This window comes from Pipistrellus hanaki, assembly GCF_964339955.1.
Source record: "Pipistrellus hanaki genome assembly, chromosome: 16".
NCBI lineage: Eukaryota > Metazoa > Chordata > Mammalia > Chiroptera > Vespertilionidae > Pipistrellus > Pipistrellus hanaki.
This window is the reverse complement of record NC_140518.1, coordinates 4,042,595-4,062,087: the sequence shown is the minus strand read 5'-3', so window position 1 is coordinate 4,062,087 and position 19,493 is coordinate 4,042,595. Positions and strand designations below refer to the sequence as shown.

The window sequence follows — 19,493 nt, the reverse complement described above, 5'->3', positions numbered from 1 at the left end:
GAACCTCTGGGAGGGGGGGGAAGGACCTCCTTAGAGGTGTCTGGAGCTTTCGCCTGTTCGCAGCCTAAGCGAGGGCAGAGTAAAAGTCGAGCCGGCGTTGAATGGAATTAACGTATGTCGTAATAATACGAAGTAAGTATTTGAGTGTAGGTCCCTGTGAGGTAACAATTTTTTTAAAAAATAGCTTAGATGCGTCAGGCAGTTGTGTAGACGCGACCGGGAGTTGGGAAGCGGCTCGTGGGATGCTCTGGGGGGTTTGGTCGCGGGGGGTTCCAGGACTTTAAAGTCTAAGGAGGTGAGGACGCTGGTCTGGGGGAGTCTCGGCGGCGGGGTGCCTATCTAAGAGCGAGTGTCCTGAGCCCAGATGGGTGTCGATCGGGTGGCGGGACAAACGGAGGGCTTTCCCGAGCCGCAGGATGAGTCCCCTCCGGCGTCCCGGCGGCTCCGGCGCCGCGGGCCAGGGCTGCGGGGCGGCCGGCCTGGGACCTCGGACCCCGCCCCCTCGGCTGGAAGCTGTCTGACAGCTTTCTGAAAAGTCCGGGAGCCGGGACGGGGGACGGGGAAGGAAAGGTCCGCCGGAGAGCGCCGCCAGGAGGTGAGGGCGAAGATGAGGGTAACCTTGAGATGGGCTGGGGAAGTCTTAAACTTTCGGTTTCCCGGAATACAGAAGGAGAACTGCCGCACCGATCACCCCGGCATTTGTGTGCGGTTCAGTCGACTGACTCTCTGATTGTGTCTTGCACAGGCTGACGTTAAAACCTAATTTGATTCTGCCAGGATCGGCGATCGGGAAGCATGGAGGTCCAGGGGAAACCACCGCTGAATTAGCTAGCGCCCTGGTACAGAAGAAAGCTCGGGTAAGGAAGCCGTCGTTAACTCAAGATAAGAGACGAAGAGATTGTTCTAGCCACGTTAATTGTGAGAGTGGAGTAGTGTAGAGGCGGCTGTGTGACTAGAGGCCTCGAAAAGTGATTAGTCTAAGGCCCTAAGGCGCTGGGACTGGCCTCACGGGTGTGTTTTTGTAAATAAATGCCCCGCCCGTAGCTTTCATTGTATTGTAAAAGGGGTTGCCTCCAACTGTAAGTCTGCGGACGGAAGACAGCTTTGCCTGACTTCACGTGGGACACGGTGGGTTGGTTACTTTGATACACGCCAGGGCCAAGGTTATACCTACTTATTTTGTAAGCGGCTTCCGAGTCACACTCTTTGACCTTCGTGGTTAGAAGACATTCATACTTACAGTACTTGATAAATAATACTTGTGTGTTTATGGGCCGAGAAAGTTTTCACTGAGCAAGTATCCCATCCAGGCTCAGTGCGAGGCTTTGAGAGCACGGCTGTGAGCAGACTAGAGATGCCCTTGCCCTCTGGAACTTGCCAATAGGTTAAGTGTTAGTGGAGCTTCATTTCTCATGCTTAGACAGTGGGAGTTGTAATATTTCTTTCTTGCACCTGTGATTCTTCCATGTATTTCACTTTAGAAACCGCTACTATAATCAACCACCTTCAAATCCAGGCCTGAGTTTTTTTTATTCTTCACCATTATTTGCTTGAATGATGTGTTTAAGGGATTTGACAGATTTTTTTTTTTTTTACAGTCATGTGATATCCAGTTGACTTGCTACAACCTTTAATAGCAAACCTTTTATTCTGTTATTTGGACATCTCTTCATACACTAACCATTAATTCATTAGCTGGAAGTTGGTCTTCCTTACCTCCTTCCTAGTCAGGGATGTGGATTGGATTGTCTTCTGCGACAGTTGCTTCCTAGAAGCCTTCTTAATGTAAATTAAGTGGTCTGAAAACCAACCTGTGTCTTCTATTTTCTAACTTCCTCAGACAGTGAGTGGTCGGCAAACTCATTAGTCAGCAGAGCCAAATATCCACAGTACGACAATTGAAATTTCTTTTGAGAGCCAATTTTTTTAAACTTAAATTTCAAAAAATTCTAACACACTTCTTCAAAATAGACCCACCCAGGCCGTGGTATTTTGTGGAAGAGCCACACTCAATTAGCCAAAGAGCCGCATGTGGCTCGAGAGCCAAGGTTTGCCAACTACTGTCCTAAGAAAAAGAATAAATCAAAATGAACTTTAAAAACTTATCTTTAACTTAGGTAAATTATCTTTAACCAAATGAATTTAAAAGGTATGAAATAAGTGAAATTTGTGCTCCTCATCATCTCATATGTACCTTTTTCAGGAATAGGAGAGTGAGAGGCCACCAGAATGGAAGTGTGTCCTTACTGTAAGAAGCCGTTTAAACGATTAAAATCCCATTTGCCACACTGTAAGATGATAAAACTAGCTATACCTGCCGGTCAAGATGTTTGTCAGTCTGAGCAGGCTACACTCCCACATGCTAAGAAAAGGAAAAGTTCAATCAAAGACTTCACTAAAGCTAAAGAGAGAGAGTTGGGGACAAAGAGTGAGAAAAGAAATAGTACGTTGATGAAGGACGAAACGGAACAGACTGTTGAGCCCTTTCCACTACCAGCTATCCGTTTGGAAAGAGCAGGTGATTCAAAGGCAAGTGATGATGACACCAAGAATCAAATTCAACTCTCCCTCAAAATGGTGAAAAATCCTGAACCAAAGATTACTTTGAAGGAAGACACGAAGGCTCAGTTTTATGCTTTAAAGAACGCTACTCCTAAAAGGGAGCTTGCGAAAGATTTGCCTCAATCAGGGGAGAGCAGAAGTTATCCTTCACCAACGAAAGCATCTGTACCTGTTGGCCCAGTGGAACCTTCTTTGTCAAATCAAGATAGAAAATATTCTCCAGCCTTACCTAATGATGCACAAGCCACTTCTACTAAGTCAAACTTGGACACAATTGATCCCTCAAAACAGAAGTTTGTAATAAAATTAGTAGATACGCCTACTGGTAATAATCATAGTTCTCCCGTGAATCTCAATTATGGAGATAAAAGAGAAAGAACTTCGTATTCGAGTGGTGAGCGAGATTCCAAGGCCAAGGACCGCCTCTCAGAACTGTACACTGATGTTAGAGACGCTGCGAAGGAGAAAAAGAACATGGAATCACAAATTCTAGATTTTCAAGTCAGCGCTTTAGATAAAGTCCAAGTCAAGGAGAACCCGGGAAAAGGACTTGACCTTGGAGTGGAGGCATGTGGGAGCAGAGCACACACAAAGGAACGTGTGTCTGTGATGGAAATGCAGGAGTGCCCTTCCAGGAGCCACAGCTCCAAGAGCCTCACTATGGATGCACCAACCACAGAGAAGAAATCTGGAGGGGAAGGTCCCCATTTAGGTTTGTTCACGCCAACACAGATGATGTGCAATGAGTTAATTTCTGTATCAGAGCCATGTAATCAAAGTCTCGCCTCTCTGGCTATAAAATTTCTACCAGAAGAGAAAGCAGAAGCCCGCGATCCTAATCCAGCCCCTGATGGCAAGGCATTGATGGGAAGTGAGGGGCAAGCCTTTCTGGAGCCCAGATCTGGCTGTGGGCCCCCAGCCTTATACCCAGAGTGCCAGCGGCCTTTACCTGCAACCCAGCATGGGACTTCTCAAACTCTCTTCACCGGGCAGGGGGCAATTGCCGGACAGATGGCAATCGCCGACAGGAAGACCCTTCCTGGCTCCCTGGGGCTGGAGTGGTTTCCAGAACTCTATTCCGGTTACCTTGGACTAGGCGTGTTGCCAGGAAAGCCTCAGTATTGGAATTCAATGGCCCAGAGGCCTCAGCTCATCAGTCCCCAGGGGGAAAGACTGTCACAAGGTAAATATGCTCCTTTTCCAGGGCCATCCAGCTCACACAGACCACCGTGCCTTTTGAAGTAAGATTAGAATACTAATATTTGCCCTCGGTTAGCTTATTTTTGCCTGGGCATTTAAGTGCACTGGACTTAGTGTTGCTTTGAACATAATACTTCTTTCTCCAAGGGTAACTGGTTTATCACTCTCCCTTCCGCTCCACCAGCAGTTGAAAGCCAGGCTGGCTGGTGATGTGGATAGTTGAATTTCTGCATTAGGGAGAGGCAGGGCCAGAAGAAGAAATGGGTGGGTATTCAAGCCAAACAGACTCCAGCGCAAAGACTTCAGAGTCCATCTAGGAAGAAGCACTGTTCAGATTTCAGTCACAAAATGGGTTCCTGGGAACTTAGAATAGCAAAGAAGGTACAACAGACACTATTTTTGGATTTGGGGGCAGGGTGGTATTAAAACTGTTCAGGGAGGCACTCCAGTCCAGGCAGATACAGGGGAAGTGAAGGTTGAGAGAAGATCACCAGGAAAAGAGGGTGTGTGCAAGTCCGTGCCCTAGAAAAATGAGTCCACAGAGAATAGGACCCAAGAAAGTCTCTTCATTTTCCTCATCAGGAGACTCTGGGTCTTTTTCTCTTTTTTAGGTTTTCTACAGGCAGAGTTAAATGTAGCTTCCATCTCTTTGGTACATTCTATAAATAATCACATATTCACGAAACACCAATGTATCTGGTCTCAAAAGCATTTTTTTTGTATTTTAAATGATCCCTTTCTAAGGATTTTTAAATGGAAGAACATTATTAGGTAAGGAGGGTTAGCGAAAGCTCCAGTTTCTTCAGCTGCCTCAGCAGTGACTGGTTTTTCTACAGTCTAACATTTAGGCTCTCTTTATAGAGTTGTAGTCTCAAGCCCCTTCCTCATATTAAATGTGGAATGAATATTAACATTTGTGTTGTTTGGTGGGTTTCAGAGTACCTATTTTGGCCTCATTGCTCTGAGAAGTGGGCAGTGATTTTATCTGTTTTGCACAGAGAGGATAAGGGATTTGTCCAAGGCCATGCCATCAGTAAATGGTAGAGTTGCATGTAGAACCGGTCTCATGAAGCCTAGTTCATTTCTTCCCACTAAACCATGTTGTTGAGAACATACCATCACTAGACACATAGGTGTTCATTATATCTCTGTACTTCTCTGATTTTCAGTTGCATAAACACAGCACAGAGCAAATCTCTCTAGCGTGTAGGATTTGTTTACTTTCTGTTCTGCCTTTGATAGCACTAAGGAGTGTCCTTGAAATATCCCCTTTTCATTTAAGAGAAAGGGAGGAACTGGTGTTTGTCAAGTGATGCCTATTTCAGTCCTTGTGCTCGGTTAGGTCCGGTACATTATTATCTCAACTAACCTCATAAGGACTCTGCTGTGATGTCACTGACCCGCCCTCTTTAGCAGGTGAAGAATCTGAGACTTGCCCATACTCATTCACAGTAAGTGGCCATTAATTCATACCCAGGTCCATCTCACTTGTACATCCATGGTCCTTAAACTGCCTCAGGCTACTCTTTGGGGCACTTAGTGGTTGATGTCATGGCTGATATAAGTTATTAGATGACACACTCACTTTAATGGGTCCCAAGAATACAGTAGTAATAGGGTTAAGAGATACAGTAACATGTCATCAAATCACGAGGCTTATGAGATTAAATATGATGGAGAAATACAATCCTTCCTTCAACAATAACTTCCTCCACATGTGGTTAGGAACCGTTTTGTTTTTTCTTACTGGTGCCAATCTATAATAAGTGATTAGTTTGATTTCTATCAGACAGTGTGTAGCCGTCCCAGGGCCTCTAGTTCTAAGTTGAGAAACTAGAACTTAATTTCACAACTAATGTTCAGAGTTTGATGCTGCCACTGAATGAGACCCTAGGACCTTACACCTCAGTTGGCCAAGGACTTCAGCAAGGCCATCTGTATCTACAGGAATTAAAAGGCAGTGTGGCTTCTCAGCTTTGTTATTTTACCAGACCCTGGCTACCTCCAGGGACTGCAAATTAAAATGGAATTTTCATGGAATCTTTGCAGCAGTGTGAACCATACTCCCTTGCTCAGGCAAGACCTTTGGTAGACCATGGCCTTGATCTCAGGAAGCCAACTCATTTCTTTGCTGCAGGCGGGGCCAGTGAGCTAACAATGACTGAGTTTACCCTCTGTCAGCCATAATGCCTGCATATCTACCAGTCCTGGGAGACTGGTCTTAACCCCTTTTATAGACAAGGAGGCTGAGTTCCAGAGAGGAAATAACTTGCCCAACATCAAGTTTCAGTTGGTGGTTGTTATCACGTTTCAGTTGATGGTCTTTGCCAAGCTTTTCCAGGCAGCATTTCTTCTGTTGGACGTCGGGCTTCAAGTGGTGTCCGATCTGCTTTCCTGCACAGGGAAACCTGGAACAGCAGTTAGTCCTTCCACACAGGACACCTGGGTGAAGCTAGGGAAACTGATTCCACCAGATGAATTGGTACCCAGGGCCTTCAGAGGCATCAAAGGCTACCTTATCATTTTGATGACGCAAGGTAGAACCTAAAGCTCTCAGACCTGATGGAAAATGGGTATATTTTGGTGGCTGGGGCTAGGAGGTCCCAATGCAGACTGGTAGTTCTGAGAATGCCATAGAGTTTTAATAAGTCAGGAATAAGAATTTGGCTTATGAATTCAGCAATAACTACCAAAAGCAAAGCTTGTCTGTTGAGGGCACCAGAGGTAAAAGTGAGGAAACCAGATAGGATTATAGGTTTTTAAAGGCAAGGAACAGCTAACTAGAGGCCCTTCTCTAATCTTCAAACAGCATTTCCATCAATAGGGTATCCATGTGCCATGTCTGAAATGGGGCAAATGTGGGAAAGGACTCAGAACCCAAGCAGGAATATGAAAAGATACTTATATTTTATCTGTGCCTGTCTACAGCCAGGATTAGGTCCCCTGTTAGCCAGAGGAATCTATGAAAAGGGGGTGTTTTAGACAAAGGAGCATGCGAATAATCAACAGCCAGAGATTTAAGGGGCAAGTCAAATCCTAGGTCTGGGATTCCAGAGGGATGATGGGAAATGTTAGAGGTTTAGAGGGTGGCTGAGGGTTTTCCATGGTTGTATTAGAGAGTGGGGCCAGTGTCACTGAGAGGTTAACCATATTCATTGGGCTTAAATATAAGGACATGGACACTAGTGGGTAAAAGACAGTGTCTAGGAGATGAGATGGCAAAGGCAGTGGATCTTAGCAGCCCCAGGCCCAAAGGGATGGAAATCAGAACCCAGAGTAGCTGGGCAGCAAGAAGACATAGAAGAAAACTGTCAAAGGACTGTGGATTCTGAACTGATTCCTCCTGGGCTCTGTATCCCAGCTCAGGGCCTGAGCTGATATCATGCACATAAGTCTGGCAGCCTGCAAGGAAGTCAGTAGGCTCAGCTGGTTGGAGAAAAGAACAGAGTAGAGGAGCCACCCTTACCTGCTCAGAAAGTTGTACAGTTGCAATTTCATGAAGTTGCTTCACCCCATCTTTTCAAAATTTTTCCAAGATGAATGGATTATACCCTGCTTTGTTTTTTGGTTTGTTTTTTTTTAAGACTCTAGTCTTCATCTTACAAGAGAGTTATATTCTGTATCATTTCTTGGAAGCTAGCACTGTTCTTTTCATTGTTATTTAACATAAATTGACTAGTGGCCCAGTGCACAAATTTGTGCACATTGAAAGGAAATTATTTGGAAGAAATATTTTAATATTGCTATTCACCCTTTGTAATAGAAGCATCAACCAAATTCACAATCAACAATGATGGGTGGAAACACGCATGCGATTGGTGCCAGCAAGAGCTTTATATGTATCGCTCATGCACGAGTCAACTTAGCCTTTTATATATAATTAAGCAAGTTGAATATATATATAAAATAAGCTTGCTTAATTAGTCCTGCTCTCTGATTTAGCTAAACTTTTTCCAGCCTAGTGAAGCATCCCATTCTCTTTCAGGTAATTGTTAGCAACACAGCAATAAATATCAACACCAATCAGAACATTACTGTAGATCATGCAGGGAAAACAAAGGGTAAAATATTTAACTGCAGCAATGTTTGACTATATTTTGTGCAGTGAGAAAACCTGAAATCATTTTCAAGGTCCACCATTTCTTTCTTCTATTCAGTTGGGTCAAGTTTCTAAGCTTTTTAAATCTCCCTTTTCCAGCTAATGAAAAGAAAATAGAATTCCACCAAGTCTCCTATCTACCTACTCTAGGACTTGTGTAAGGATCAAATGAGATGAGGCCCGGGAAAACGCTTCACAGACATTTGGTTACAGTGTAAAGTGGTTAAAATGCTATAAGCAAGTCGTGTTCCTGGGCTGAAGAAACTGCAAGGAGGCTACTCATTAGGGAGAGGAAGCCGGGGTTGCTATGTGACATCCTTACCCGGATGGTTGGACACTTAGCATATTAGCCTTTTATATATATAGATGACCATTTAGGTAGTATTTTTACATCCATATCACCTTTTGCCATGCCTGCTAAATTGGTCATAAATATTTGCTTACATTGTCCTTTATCCTGATGAACCAAACCAAGACCAGAGAACCAACCATAGAAGAGATTCCCTGTCCGTCATTAAAAGTGAAACACAGGAACAGAAAAAATGTAAATGCATAGTGTAAACCCTCCTTGCCGTTCTCCTTTAGTTAGCCGTGTACTGAACATACATAAGAAACATTTGCTGTCAGCAGTAGCGATGGGCTGCTGGAACAGACCTGTTGACTGCAGATACAGTGACAAGTAGCTGTAGTTAATCTGAGTGTAGACAGTCATGGTTTTTGCTCACATGTTTTAGCAGATGATGGAAAATAAGAGAGATTTATTTCATTCAGCACATACACATAGGTCATCTGGGCAGAATACTCATCAGATCAGAAGGGGGCCCTTTTCTGACCTGCCAGGGGCTGCTTTGACTTGGAGCACTTAGCGTGGCTGCAGCCACACGCACCTCTTTAGGATACGCGTTTCCGGAGGCCTAGCCCTGGAACCGTGGGTAGAGTGCTGGGGAAGAGGGTGAATTCGGATGAACTATCACTGTGACTTCTGTTTGGGACTGCAGTTCCTTTGTTGGAAAGAAGTTCGACTGCTCTGTGGAGTTGGGAACCCCCGGCCAGGCTTACCACCTCCAACGTCGCTCTAATGCGGCTCTTGGGAGCTGTACACAAAGGTGAGGCGCGGCCGTCGCTTGTTGGGTTGTGTTGCTGGTTCCAAGCTTTGGGCGACTCTCCTTTCTTTAGCTGTGACTGTTACTTAACACGCGGCTAACGAAAAATGTGCCTTCTTCCTGCTCCTCCGTTTGCTTTCATCCTGGAGTCTGACATCAGCAAAAGCACCAGAGTTAATAAAGTAGTAGCTGCCATTTATGGAGCAGCTTTCGGTTTTTAATGCCTACCCCGCCTCTCTGCCACCTGCACCATGTCTCCCTCGCCCACGTTGATCGTCCCCAAGCCAGGAGGACTCTAAGCCTTAGGTTAACCAATCAGTGGTATTAGTCTCCTCCTCGGTAAGGATTTTAACCAAAATCCCAGAAGAGTGAAAATTTTTTAAAACAGGTCTTCTAGGCTCTAGCCTTTTCATCTGTTTACACATATACCCAGTGCTGTGTAAATTCTCTGAGTTACGGTTCCATGGCCCCAGCTAACGGAGAGCCCGCAGGTAAACCTCAGTCACAGGTCCCGGCATCACCGTTTCTCTCTTAACAGGCTGGATCAAGTGCAGCACCACCGTGAAGAGTGGAGTTGGTGGCGTCACGATGCTCTTCACTGGATACTTCCTTCTTTGTTGTAGCTGGAGCTTCAAGCATCTGAGTGAGCCTTTCTATATTTTTAGCCTCAATTACGGGTCACATCCCATTCCGGGGACCTCCAAGGGATCCTCTGACTGCTTTTTATAGCATTACAGCTTGGCACTATCTAATGCCCTGGTGAATGAGGTAGTGCCCGAGGCCCTGAGGTTCTTTTTATTAAGAGCTTTGGGTTACAAAAAAAAAAGAGAGAGAGAGAGAGAGAAAGAGAGAGAGAGAGTGAGAGAGAGCAAGAGCAGCTTTGGGTTACAGTGGCCTTTGTAAGACTTGACTAGATTTACATAATTGCTTTTGTGCTCAGTTAAGGTTGTCATAGAGATCTGTTTGCCTCCTGGAAGATGGGGCTCGTCTCAGGGGCGCTTTTTTATTCCCTACCTGAGCACTTTTTAGGATGAAACCGAGCTTTCTGCCCCAAAAGAGAGAAGGAGAAACAGGATATAGCTGTCAGTCACCAGCTTGTAGCTGTCGCAGGCACTTCCCGCTGGATAGGCACTTCTACTTGTGCCAAAACTTACCAGGAGGAAATGCTTGGTTCATTTCTCTTTGAGCTTAAGATGGCTTTTGCTCATTTTTTAATGTATTATTTTATTAAAACATATGTTTATAGTTAAAAGTTTAAAAAACAAAACAAAAAAACATGGAAAGAGCCCAGTATTTTTCCACAATTAAAAACAGAAGAGACCCATCATTTTCAGATGGAAACTTTTGGTGTAAAGTACAAGGTAACCATTAACACTAATAGCCAGTAGAATTTCCAAACATCTCAGCTTAACAGCATGATCTGTAGAGATGAGAGATAAAGAGTCAATTCAAGTGGCCTCCCAGATCCTTACATTTATCTCTTTATCCAAAGAGCTTGGCTGGCGGAAGCAACGCTGACCGAGCGCCACGGAGAGTGCGCTGGAGAGGACTCTGGAGACGACTGCAGGCACGGTTCACAAGTTCCAGTTGTGTCGGGACATAAGAGGGAGGGAAAGAATAAAGTATTGAATGGAAAGCAGTCATTTAGGAGTATGTCTTTTTACATGTGAACAGATCTGGTTCTGTCTGGATATTTCTTTGGCTTGCTCTCAAAAGTCACTGAAAGTTACTGGGAAAAGTCAATTTATTTGTTCATAAAGGCTGATGTCATTTATCCTTTTTTATATAAAGTCTGTGTTTAGTGTGTATATGTGCAAGGAAGACGAGGGTTTGCCCTTACCTCTCACGCTGGCAGAACAGAGAGGTCAGAGTTCAGCAAGGACAGCAAAAACAAAACAAAACAAAGAAACCCAGAGAATTTGTAGGCCACAAAATAAGACTGGAAACTTACTAGCCCTTTTAAATATATATATTTTGTATTGATTTTTACAGAGCGGAAGGGAAGGAATACAGAGATAGAAACCAATGAAAGAAACTGCTGCCTTCTGCACGCCCCTACTGGGGATCGAGCCTGCAACCGAGGTACATGCCCTTGGCTGAAATCGAACCCGGGACCCTTCAATCCATGGGCCAACATTCTGTCCACTGAGACAACCCAGCCCGGGCCTGACTAGCCTTTTAAAGAAACGTGTCTGACGGCAAGCATAAGATTGGGAGGTTGCCACGTCCCTGTGGTACATTTGGTGTACCAATAGTCCCCCTCCCTCACGCCCACTCCCTCGCCCAGGAGCGGGTTTCTTAATCTGTGGCAGGAAAGGAGTCTCTGTGCAGCTAATCACCCGCCCTCCAGCCCTGGACAGAAAACAGCCCGAACCCCTAACCCCTCATCCTGCTGAAGGCCCTGCTCCTGCGCCCTGACCCCCAGGCAGGAGGAGAGCAGCTGCTCCTGGGGCGACATCGGAAGGGGGAGAGGCAGGCACCCCATCGGGAAAGGCGCTTTCGAGGTGGCCAGGTAGAAGCAGGAGGTGCTGAGCCCCAGGGCCAGGTGAGCTGCAGATACAGGGGACGCGGGGGGCACAAGGAGCTCCCACCGACGGTCCTCTGTGCAGACGCAGCCCCTTCTCACCGAGGCCGGGGCCCTGGCCAGGCGTTCAGGCAGAAGCCAGGCTTTGCAATGCCTTCATTTACCTTTCTCATTGCTGAAAACAACATTTGGCCAGAGTTAGAAATGGGCTTATGACTAACCCACCTTCTAGGCTAGGGGAGATGCCACTGAGAACCAGCAGGTGGCGCCCTCCTCCCGCCCCATTGCCATCCAGCCGGGCCAGCTAGTGAGCGGGAGTTCAGCAGCAATTATTCCTGGGACCAGGCTGTGCAAAAAACGGGGCGGAGTGGCAGCCAAGGTTTACTGACCCTCCTGTGACCCTCATCGGCACCTGGTGGCTGTAGGGAGTTCTGTTCCCACAGGGACCCCCCCAGGGCCCAATTCACAGTGACTGGGCCACAAGTTCTTGAATGCCACCACGCCTGTGTGAGGAGTGAAGGGGAGGGGGAGGTGTGTGTGGGCTGAGAGCTGGGAAGTCCCACCTGAAGCAGAGGTGACAGAGCTTGGAGGGGCCTGGGAGGAACCGCCACACGTATGTGCCACTCATGCAAAGGCGTGTGCCTTCCCCAGGATGGGGAGATGGCAGATGGCGTGAGAGTGAGGGCAGTGGGGCAGGCAGTGCTGGGGGCTCCGAGGTCCCCGGCACACGTGCAGTACCCGGCGTGAGACACACGGCCCTTCCCGCCCGCACTCACCTCGGGGCGTTGGGTTGAATACAGGGACCATCTTGGGACTGAGGAAGCAGAGAGAGACATTACAGCCGGGCCGCTCCCCGTCGACGGCCTGCTCTAATGTGAGGCCCGTTCCGTGTGAGGGCCCAGGAAGGAGCCCAGACCCTGTCCGGGGGCGGAGGGAGGGCTGCAGTCTGCCCTTCTTTCTAGAACAGTCTATGAAGAGCTACATGCCCGTCCCCGGCACGAACATACGTGCACAGCCCGGGGCAGAGCTCAGCGTGGCCGAGGCAGGGGTGGGTGTCCAGGGAGCGATGCCCGGGAAGCATCAGGCACACGCTCCCAGGCACCTCACCCCACCTGGGCCAGAGCCACGGAAGGATCTAGATGGGAACCCGGAGAGTGGGCCCAGCGCTCAGGGGATCACACTCACTGTGCGTACTGGCACTCGGGTCCCAGGGGGCAGAAGCCCCCTAAGTAGTTGATGCACATGACCCTCCTGACGTGGCGGTATTTACACAGGGGACCTGCCGGGCGGAGGGAAACGGCATCTGCATTAGCAAAGGAGGAACACGGACAGGGATGGCACAGCAGTCCGCGGCCCGGGTGTGTGACTTCCTGCCCTGTCCCCGCCCTGAAGCACCCGATGTGGCCCCTGTCCCTCAGCAGCTGACTGTCATGGAGCAGGAAGAACACGCTTAAGTGACAGGGTACCTCCCAGGTGGGTAAAGTGTGCGCCCTACAAGCCCGGCTCCCCGGGGGCCCCCCCATGGGAGCGGCCCGGCCACCCTACGATGGAGCGTCTTCTGTTTCCATAAGTGAGGAAGCCGTTCAAGGTTGTGCAGCTGACAAGCCCTGAAGCCATGGGGGTTGCACCCGCGCCCGCCAGCCCACACGTCACCCTGACAGGCTCTCCTGGGAGCAGGCTGAGAGCCGTGGAAAGGACGTCTGCTGGGAGTAGGGAGTTCTGACCCTCCTGTGGACCTCACCCCAACATGCCACCTCCCAGTTGTGAGACCATCCATCTGGCCCCCTTGTCCCCTTTGCTCCCTCTGCCGAGGCCTCACCGTCTTTGCAGAAACCCTGGTCATACGAAGGACAGTCCTGGGCCTCAGAAGGGGTCTTCAGGTGAAGAAAGTCGCATTCCTTGTTGCTGCACTCACCTGAAAACCCCAGCATCCTCTGAAGACAAGCGGGCCCGTGGTCATGGTTACCTCTCCTCTCCGCCCCCACTCACACCACATTGACCTTGGCCATCCAAATAGAAGCCCCTCGCCTTCCTCTGGTCGTCAGCAGCTTTTGAAGACGGGGAGGTGTTTCTAATCCTCCCTGCACTCTAGGAAGGGCGGACCCCAACAGTACTCGTACTTGCTAAGCAGGGCTTGGGGTGATTGCACACACTGGGAGCGGTTGGATGGGACAGGCCCGGTGCCCAGGATGCCATCAGGGAGGCAGGAAGCAGGCAAGGTGGGACCCGGGGCTGGCAGCTAAAGACCAAGGCGACATAAGGCGCTGAAGGAGACCTGGCTGTGACCAAGGCCACCGTTCCTCTCCGCAGTGAGGAGTCACGCCTGGAGTCTGGGTGCAGCTCTGTGCGGTGACATTGCCAAGAAGAGCAGGGCCTGCCTCAGAGCTGGCCCAGGGACGGAGACTGGGAGAGACAGGCCCCTGGCTCCCCGGGGTTTGCACGCACTACTCGAGGGTCACTGGTGAGGACCCTCAGATGCCTCAGCGACCCAGAGGCTCTGAAGGCACCGCAGGGTAGGGGGTGGCGGGGATTCAGCCCATCTCCAGCCTCACTCAAGAGCTGGAGTTTCCAATCTCATCCTCCTTAAAGGTCTACAACTGCCTTTTGGCACCAAAAGGCACTCTGTGGTGCCTGTGCCATTGGGGTTCAAACTGCTTCTGCAAAGCCAGGGTTCGCCGGACGGAGACCCCATCGGCTCCTGAGAGGCCTAAGCCTCTGTTTGTGCCCAGCCCCCTCCTTTTACAAACCTGCTAGGGACCAGGCAGGGCAGGTGGGATGTCCGTTGTCACAGGCTCCTCACATCGTAAGGGGGTTAGCTGTCTCATGCCAGTGTGCATCTGACTCTGGGCTTGGGCCTCTTAAGGCATCCAAGGGGCATCCGCCCTCCCCCATCCAACCCCCTGCAGGGACTGGTGAACACCGGATGGATGGAGACAGCGGGCAGTCACCCTATGCCCTGGGGTTGCCTTTCCGTCCTGGATTCACGACGCTGCATTCCTCTCATGGCCAGCAGGTGGCGCCCGCACCTCACCCTCCAGAGGCAGCAGGTACCTTTTTGATGGGCACAGCCAGGAACAGGGTCCAGAGACCAGGATTTCCTCACCCCTCCCCACTCCTACACGCCCCAACAATCCCTTTAAAAATAAAACGACTTACTTCCAACAAGAATGGTAATTACTTTGGCATGCGACGAGAAAGAGATATTCGTTCATTTACTCTCAGAGCAAAAACATACATTACGTAGTATTGCAATCACCGATTTACATGCCTGCCCCTCACAATGGGAGCCGAGGGCAGAAGGGGACCTGGGCCTATTCCTCTACCCACGACCAGCACCGTATCCCCAAAGGAAAACCAGGGCTATGGAAGGAGCCAATAGCGGCACTTCAAAAGGAGAGAGGTCCATGCGATGACCGAGCGGATCCAGGCCCCAGATAAACTTTGTCCTGACCTTGAAGGCACACGGGCCACAGCTCTCAACTCCGAGGGCCAGGTAGGAAACGGATTGGGCCTGGGAGGACCTCTCGCCAGGACCTCCCCACCTGCCCCCAATGCTGGCTCGGTTTCAAAGCCACGGCCACCGCCAGACACACCCCTGGAGGCTGTCCCAGCCCTCTCCCCTCAGGGTCACTCTTCTCAGAACACACTTTCCACACCCCTGGACTAGATCATCCCTAAGGCTCCTTCTGTTCTGGAAAGCACTGAGCCGTAGGATCCGAGGGAGAAGGAAATTCTCCCAGAGTCCACGCCGAAACGAGGCAGCGGGAAGCGGCCGTGACTCCCCGCCCCGCAGCCCCTGGGTGGACAAACAGGAGGACGTGAGGCCCAGACCGGACCACACAAGACAATTTTAGGGGCCGTGACTCCTGAGCCCCAAGGCTGTTTGTTTGTGGTTGCCTTCTATGGCCAACGAGTGATGCTAGCTTTCCATTTATGGAAGAATACCAAGCTTTCTTCCAGAGTGAGAGTTTAAAATAGTGAAGCAGTTGGAAAATTATAGGATGGCGCCGGTCAAAGGACAAGCGCTCGGTGAGAGTGGCGAGCCCGGGGACGCGGCCCCCACGCGCCTGCTGCCGGAGAACCACTGGCCTGGCCCCCCTCCCCGACCCCCGGGCCCAGAGATGGGCTGTTTCCAGACAGTGAGCCTGGGCGTGACTTTACCAAGACTGCGGAGGGGAACGGCTCTGCCTCTGATCCAGCAGCACCCTCCCTCCCTTGGGTGGGCAGCGGGTGCCCAAGCCTGGCAGGGCCAGATAAACCAGGGCCAGAGTGCAATTCCACTGTCTCTAGGCCTGTGGTAGGCAAACCGCGGCTCGCGACCCACCCGCGGCTCTTTGGCCCCTTGAGTATGGCTCTACCACAGAATTCCACGGCCTGGGCAAGTCTATTTTGAAGAAGTAAAGTTAGAAGAAGTTTTTTTTTAAAAAAAATTGGCTCTCTCTCAAGCCAAAACCCGTTTGGCTCAGTGGATAGAGCCTCGGCCTGAGGACTAAAAGGTCCCAGGTTTGATTCCGGTCAAGGGCATGTACCTTGGTTGCGGGCACATCCCTAGTAGATCAATGTTTCTCTCTCATTGATGTTTCTGTCCCTTTCCCTTCCTCTCTGTAAAATAATCAATAAAATATATTTTTAAAAAATTGGCTCTCGAAAGAAATTTCAACTGCTGTACTGTTGATATAGTTGGCTCTTTGACTAATGAGTTTGCCGACCACTGCTCTAGGGCCTCGGAGAGGCAGGTGTCTGAGGCCCAGGCAGGCCTGATCTGCCCCCCCACCGCTGAGACAGTGAGGCCTCCTTTGGGGGTCCCTCCCCAGCATCCTGCCCCGCAGCCACAGCTGCCACCCTGCGTGCGGGGCGCGGGCGGGAGCCAGGCGGGCATTACCGAACTTGGAGAAGAAGTAGCACTCGGGCATCCGGGAGAGGTCGTACTGGTGCAGGAACCGGCACTGGTCGCCCTTCTTGCACAGCCCGCGCAGCCAGTGCTTGCACACCACCGTCTTCTCCCCGTGGTCGTGCCGGAACGGGCACAGCCGAGCTGGGGACCAGAGCGCCCGGCTGGGAGCCCCCGCCCGCCCCCAGCCCGGGCCCCCTCAGCCCCAGGCTCAGACCCAGCTGCCCCTCCAATCCCCTCCCCTGCACCCTGATGGTGGCTAGAACCAGAGGCAACAGGGGGACCTGCTTATGGTCTGAAGAGATGGCTGTGCCCACACCTTTGCCCGGACTTTCCTCTCTGCCTGGCGTGGTGCCCGTCAAACCCCAGGAAGCCCCCAGACTGTCGGGACACCCCCCTGACACCTGACACACCCCCTCCTCCAGGCTTCCAGTGGGGCTCCCACCGGCGAGCAGAGGCACGATCCCCGGGGCCTGCCCTCTGCCCCCCACAGCACCGTCCCCGTCAGAGCACGCGCTCACTAAGGGCCTATTGGACCCACGTCTTTAAAAAAAAAAAAAAAAAAATGGTGCTTCCTGATGCCAGAGGCCGTGAGTGAGGGGGGGCTCAGGTGGCTCAGAGCCGGCTCTGACAGGGCTCAGAAGGAAACCAGAGTGAGAGCTAACTCTATCGCCTTCATCAGCTCGCTGCTGCCATCAGCAGGAGGGACACCCCGGTTCCCACATGTCTGAGGGGGTCTGGTCTCCCGCCTCTGGAGGGAACGGCTGGGCGGGGCCCCTCACCATCGGAGGACAAGCGTGGGCAGAAGGCAACCAGTTGATGTGTCTCTCCCATAACTGTTTCTCTCACTCTCGCTCTCTTCTCTCCTCCCCTTTCTCTCTCCCTTCTACTCTCAAAAAGAAAAGAATCAGTGGGAAAAAATAACATCGGGTGAGAATTAAAAACAAAACACTCTACCCCATCCCTACGGCCCCTCCCCAGGTGCGAATGCAACACCCAATTTGAGGCCACATGGGCCCGGAGCAGCCTAGCCCCTCGGCCCGCCTGCCACCCACCTTTCTCACAGAGCCCCCTGGCGTAGAAGGTGCACACCGCCGAGCTGGACTCTGGGAGGGAGGGGAGAAGGAAACAGGCTGCAGCTTCCCCGAGGGCCCTGCCTCGGTCAGCAGCTTCCCCCCCCCCCCCTCCCCAAAGGCTCCCTGAGTCCTGCCTTCGGATGCTGGGCCCCAGAACCAGCCTCCAAACCCAACACCTGAGCCCCCCAGTCTGCAAGCGAGGCCACGGAGGGGCCTGAGGCCGGCCTGGGAGCTGGGAAGCCAGCCCTATTTTCTGGGGAACCCCAAGCAGGATGTAGGAGGGGGGGGGCCGAGCCCCTGGGAAGAGAGGGGCTACACCAGGGAATCCAGGCTGTGGGGCCCCCAGCTCAGCCCCCTGGTGAGCAGCAGAGCAGGGAGCTGCCCAGCAGAGGCCTGCAGAGCGGCGGGTGGGGGGGGTGAGCGTGGGGGAGGGAGGGGAGCACCGGTGGGCGGGATGGCTGGCGCCCTCCTCACTCACTGTCCATGCCCAGGAAAGGCAGGGGCTCGATGCCCCTTTGCATCTCTACATCCTCCTCCAAGGTGAAGGTGAGCCGCTCCAGCCCCGCAATGACCTCCTCCATCCTCCGACTCCCGCGGGGGCTGCAGGTGGGCCCTATAATGCTCCAGGGCCCTTAAAGGGCCAGGGTCCGACCCCGGGGCCAGGTGGCTGCTGCCAGGCTCCCCGCGGGCCCAGCTGTGCAGGAGCGGCCCCAGCTGTGTCCCCCTCCGCCCCCTGCAGGTGCAGCCGCCCCAGCACCCTCACCCCCACCCGGTGTGAGCTGGGGAGGGACCACAGAGCCCCGCACCCACATCTGTGCCTGTTCCCAAACCCACACACAGCCTGCGCGCCCACGTTCCCGAACCCGCGCCCAGACTTCCAACGCGAACACACGGCCCAGGTTCGCAAGGGGAGCTGCACGAACCAGCCCCAGCCAGGCTGCTCCGGTTGGCAGGCGCTGGGGAGCCAGAGGGTGTGGGGGTGAGGCGGGGCGGGGGCGCCGGGGGACAGAGCCCCCCTGCCTCCCCCTCCCTCCCCTCGGGCGCTGGCCAACCCCTCCTTCCCGGACTCCTGACACCCCTTCTCCGGCCCCAGTGAGCTCTTCCCGGGAGAGCGGGAGGAGACGCCGAAACTCCGGGATCGAAAAGAGTTGGATGAATGGCCCTTTGTCTGCCTGGCTGCAGCACGCTGGGCCAGGGGTGGGACCGATCCCAGCTCCTCGGGCCTCCCCGCATGGGCCACCCCAGCGCCTCCCGCCCCTGAGAAAGTGCTTTGTGCCCGAAATCTCCATGCAAATGTTGTTTTATTATTACTACCCCCCTCCCCTGCCCCTGCCTGGCCTGGGGACATCTGAACTTGCTTTCAAAGGAGCTTTGTGGGGCTTCCGAGGGACAGGCCTCCCCTCGTCCCCCGCCCCTCCCCCGGCGCGGGCCCCCTCCTTGGCCTGCCCTCTGGCTGGAGCCCGTGTTGGAGTCACGTGGGCGCCCATGCCCACAGAACCCAAATGCCCTCCTTCACGCCCGCCCGCGGCCAGAGGGGCGGCCCCTGCAGGCCCGCAGCGGGGCCGACAAGAAGGAGCCTGCTGGATCTGGCTCCCGGCTCCCGGGCCGGGCCGTGCTGCTGGTTTGTTGAGCTTTGGAACCGGGGATCCCACAGGAAGAGGGCTGGAGAGGTGGCCCCGGAAGCCAGGCGAGCCGGCAGGGGCAGGGGCAGGGAGGGGAGCCAGGGGTTCCAGAATCCTGGGCCTCCCTGCAGCCCCGCTCCCAGGAAGGCAGAGGGCAGAGCTGGGGCCGTGGGTGGGGTCCCAGGAGAGAAGCCCTAACCTAACCGTGTGGCCTGATGAGTCCGAGAAGACGCTCATCGGTCAAGGCAGGCTGCTCTGAGGCCCGCACCCGCCTGGCGGGGAGGCAGGCAGGCAGGAGAGGACATGGAGGCCCGGCAAAGCCAAGGGCACATGGTTGGGAGGTGGCAATAATGGATTCAAATCACATCTCTTTATTTTATTTTATTATTTTTAAAATATATATATTTTATTGATTT

At 52.0% G+C, this 19,493-nt stretch overlaps 2 protein-coding genes across 9 annotated transcripts; one reads left to right on the top strand and one right to left on the bottom strand.

The window, feature by feature from the left end:
* Nucleotides 1–24: 24 nt before the first annotated feature.
* MTNAP1 (mitochondrial nucleoid associated protein 1) lies at nucleotides 25–10,603 on the top strand. 8 transcript variants are annotated; one of them, XM_084862136.1, is made up of 6 exons: nucleotides 25–132; nucleotides 778–857; nucleotides 2,204–3,745; nucleotides 8,860–8,967; nucleotides 9,503–9,607; nucleotides 10,457–10,603. In XM_084862136.1, the coding sequence occupies exons 3-6, from the start codon at nucleotides 2,230–2,232 to the stop codon at nucleotides 10,480–10,482; spliced, it is 1,755 nt and encodes a 584-aa protein (XP_084718262.1). In that variant the 5' UTR covers nucleotides 25–132; nucleotides 778–857; nucleotides 2,204–2,229; the 3' UTR covers nucleotides 10,483–10,603. The 8 variants fall into 8 exon arrangements, with proteins under 8 accessions (XP_084718262.1, XP_084718260.1, XP_084718261.1 ...); XM_084862134.1 differs by having other exon boundaries at nucleotides 27–132; nucleotides 746–857; XM_084862135.1 differs by lacking the exon at nucleotides 25–132 and adding an exon at nucleotides 206–295 and having other exon boundaries at nucleotides 746–857.
* A 2,066-nt stretch (nucleotides 10,604–12,669) lies between these two features.
* CPSF4L (cleavage and polyadenylation specific factor 4 like) lies at nucleotides 12,670–18,036 on the bottom strand (the record flags this gene model as incomplete). Its single annotated transcript, XM_084862170.1, has 5 exons — nucleotides 12,670–12,767; nucleotides 13,308–13,403; nucleotides 16,371–16,523; nucleotides 17,435–17,485; nucleotides 17,934–18,036. 5 exons carry the CDS (start codon nucleotides 18,034–18,036, stop codon nucleotides 12,670–12,672), a joined length of 501 nt encoding a protein of 166 aa, XP_084718296.1.
* Between the last annotated feature and the right edge of the window lie 1,457 nt (nucleotides 18,037–19,493).

Bases quoted from the DNA above. Each gene is read 5' to 3' on its own strand.
- MTNAP1 (XM_084862136.1), top strand. From the start codon at position 2,230: ATGGAAGTGTGTCCTTACTGTAAGAAGCCGTTTAAACGATTAAAATCC. The intron at 3,746-8,859 runs GTAAATATGCTC...TTGGGACTGCAG, and splicing joins GGGGGAAAGACTGTCACAAG to TTCCTTTGTTGGAAAGAAGT. The intron at 9,608-10,456 runs GTGAGCCTTTCT...CTTTATCCAAAG, and splicing joins CTGGAGCTTCAAGCATCTGA to AGCTTGGCTGGCGGAAGCAA.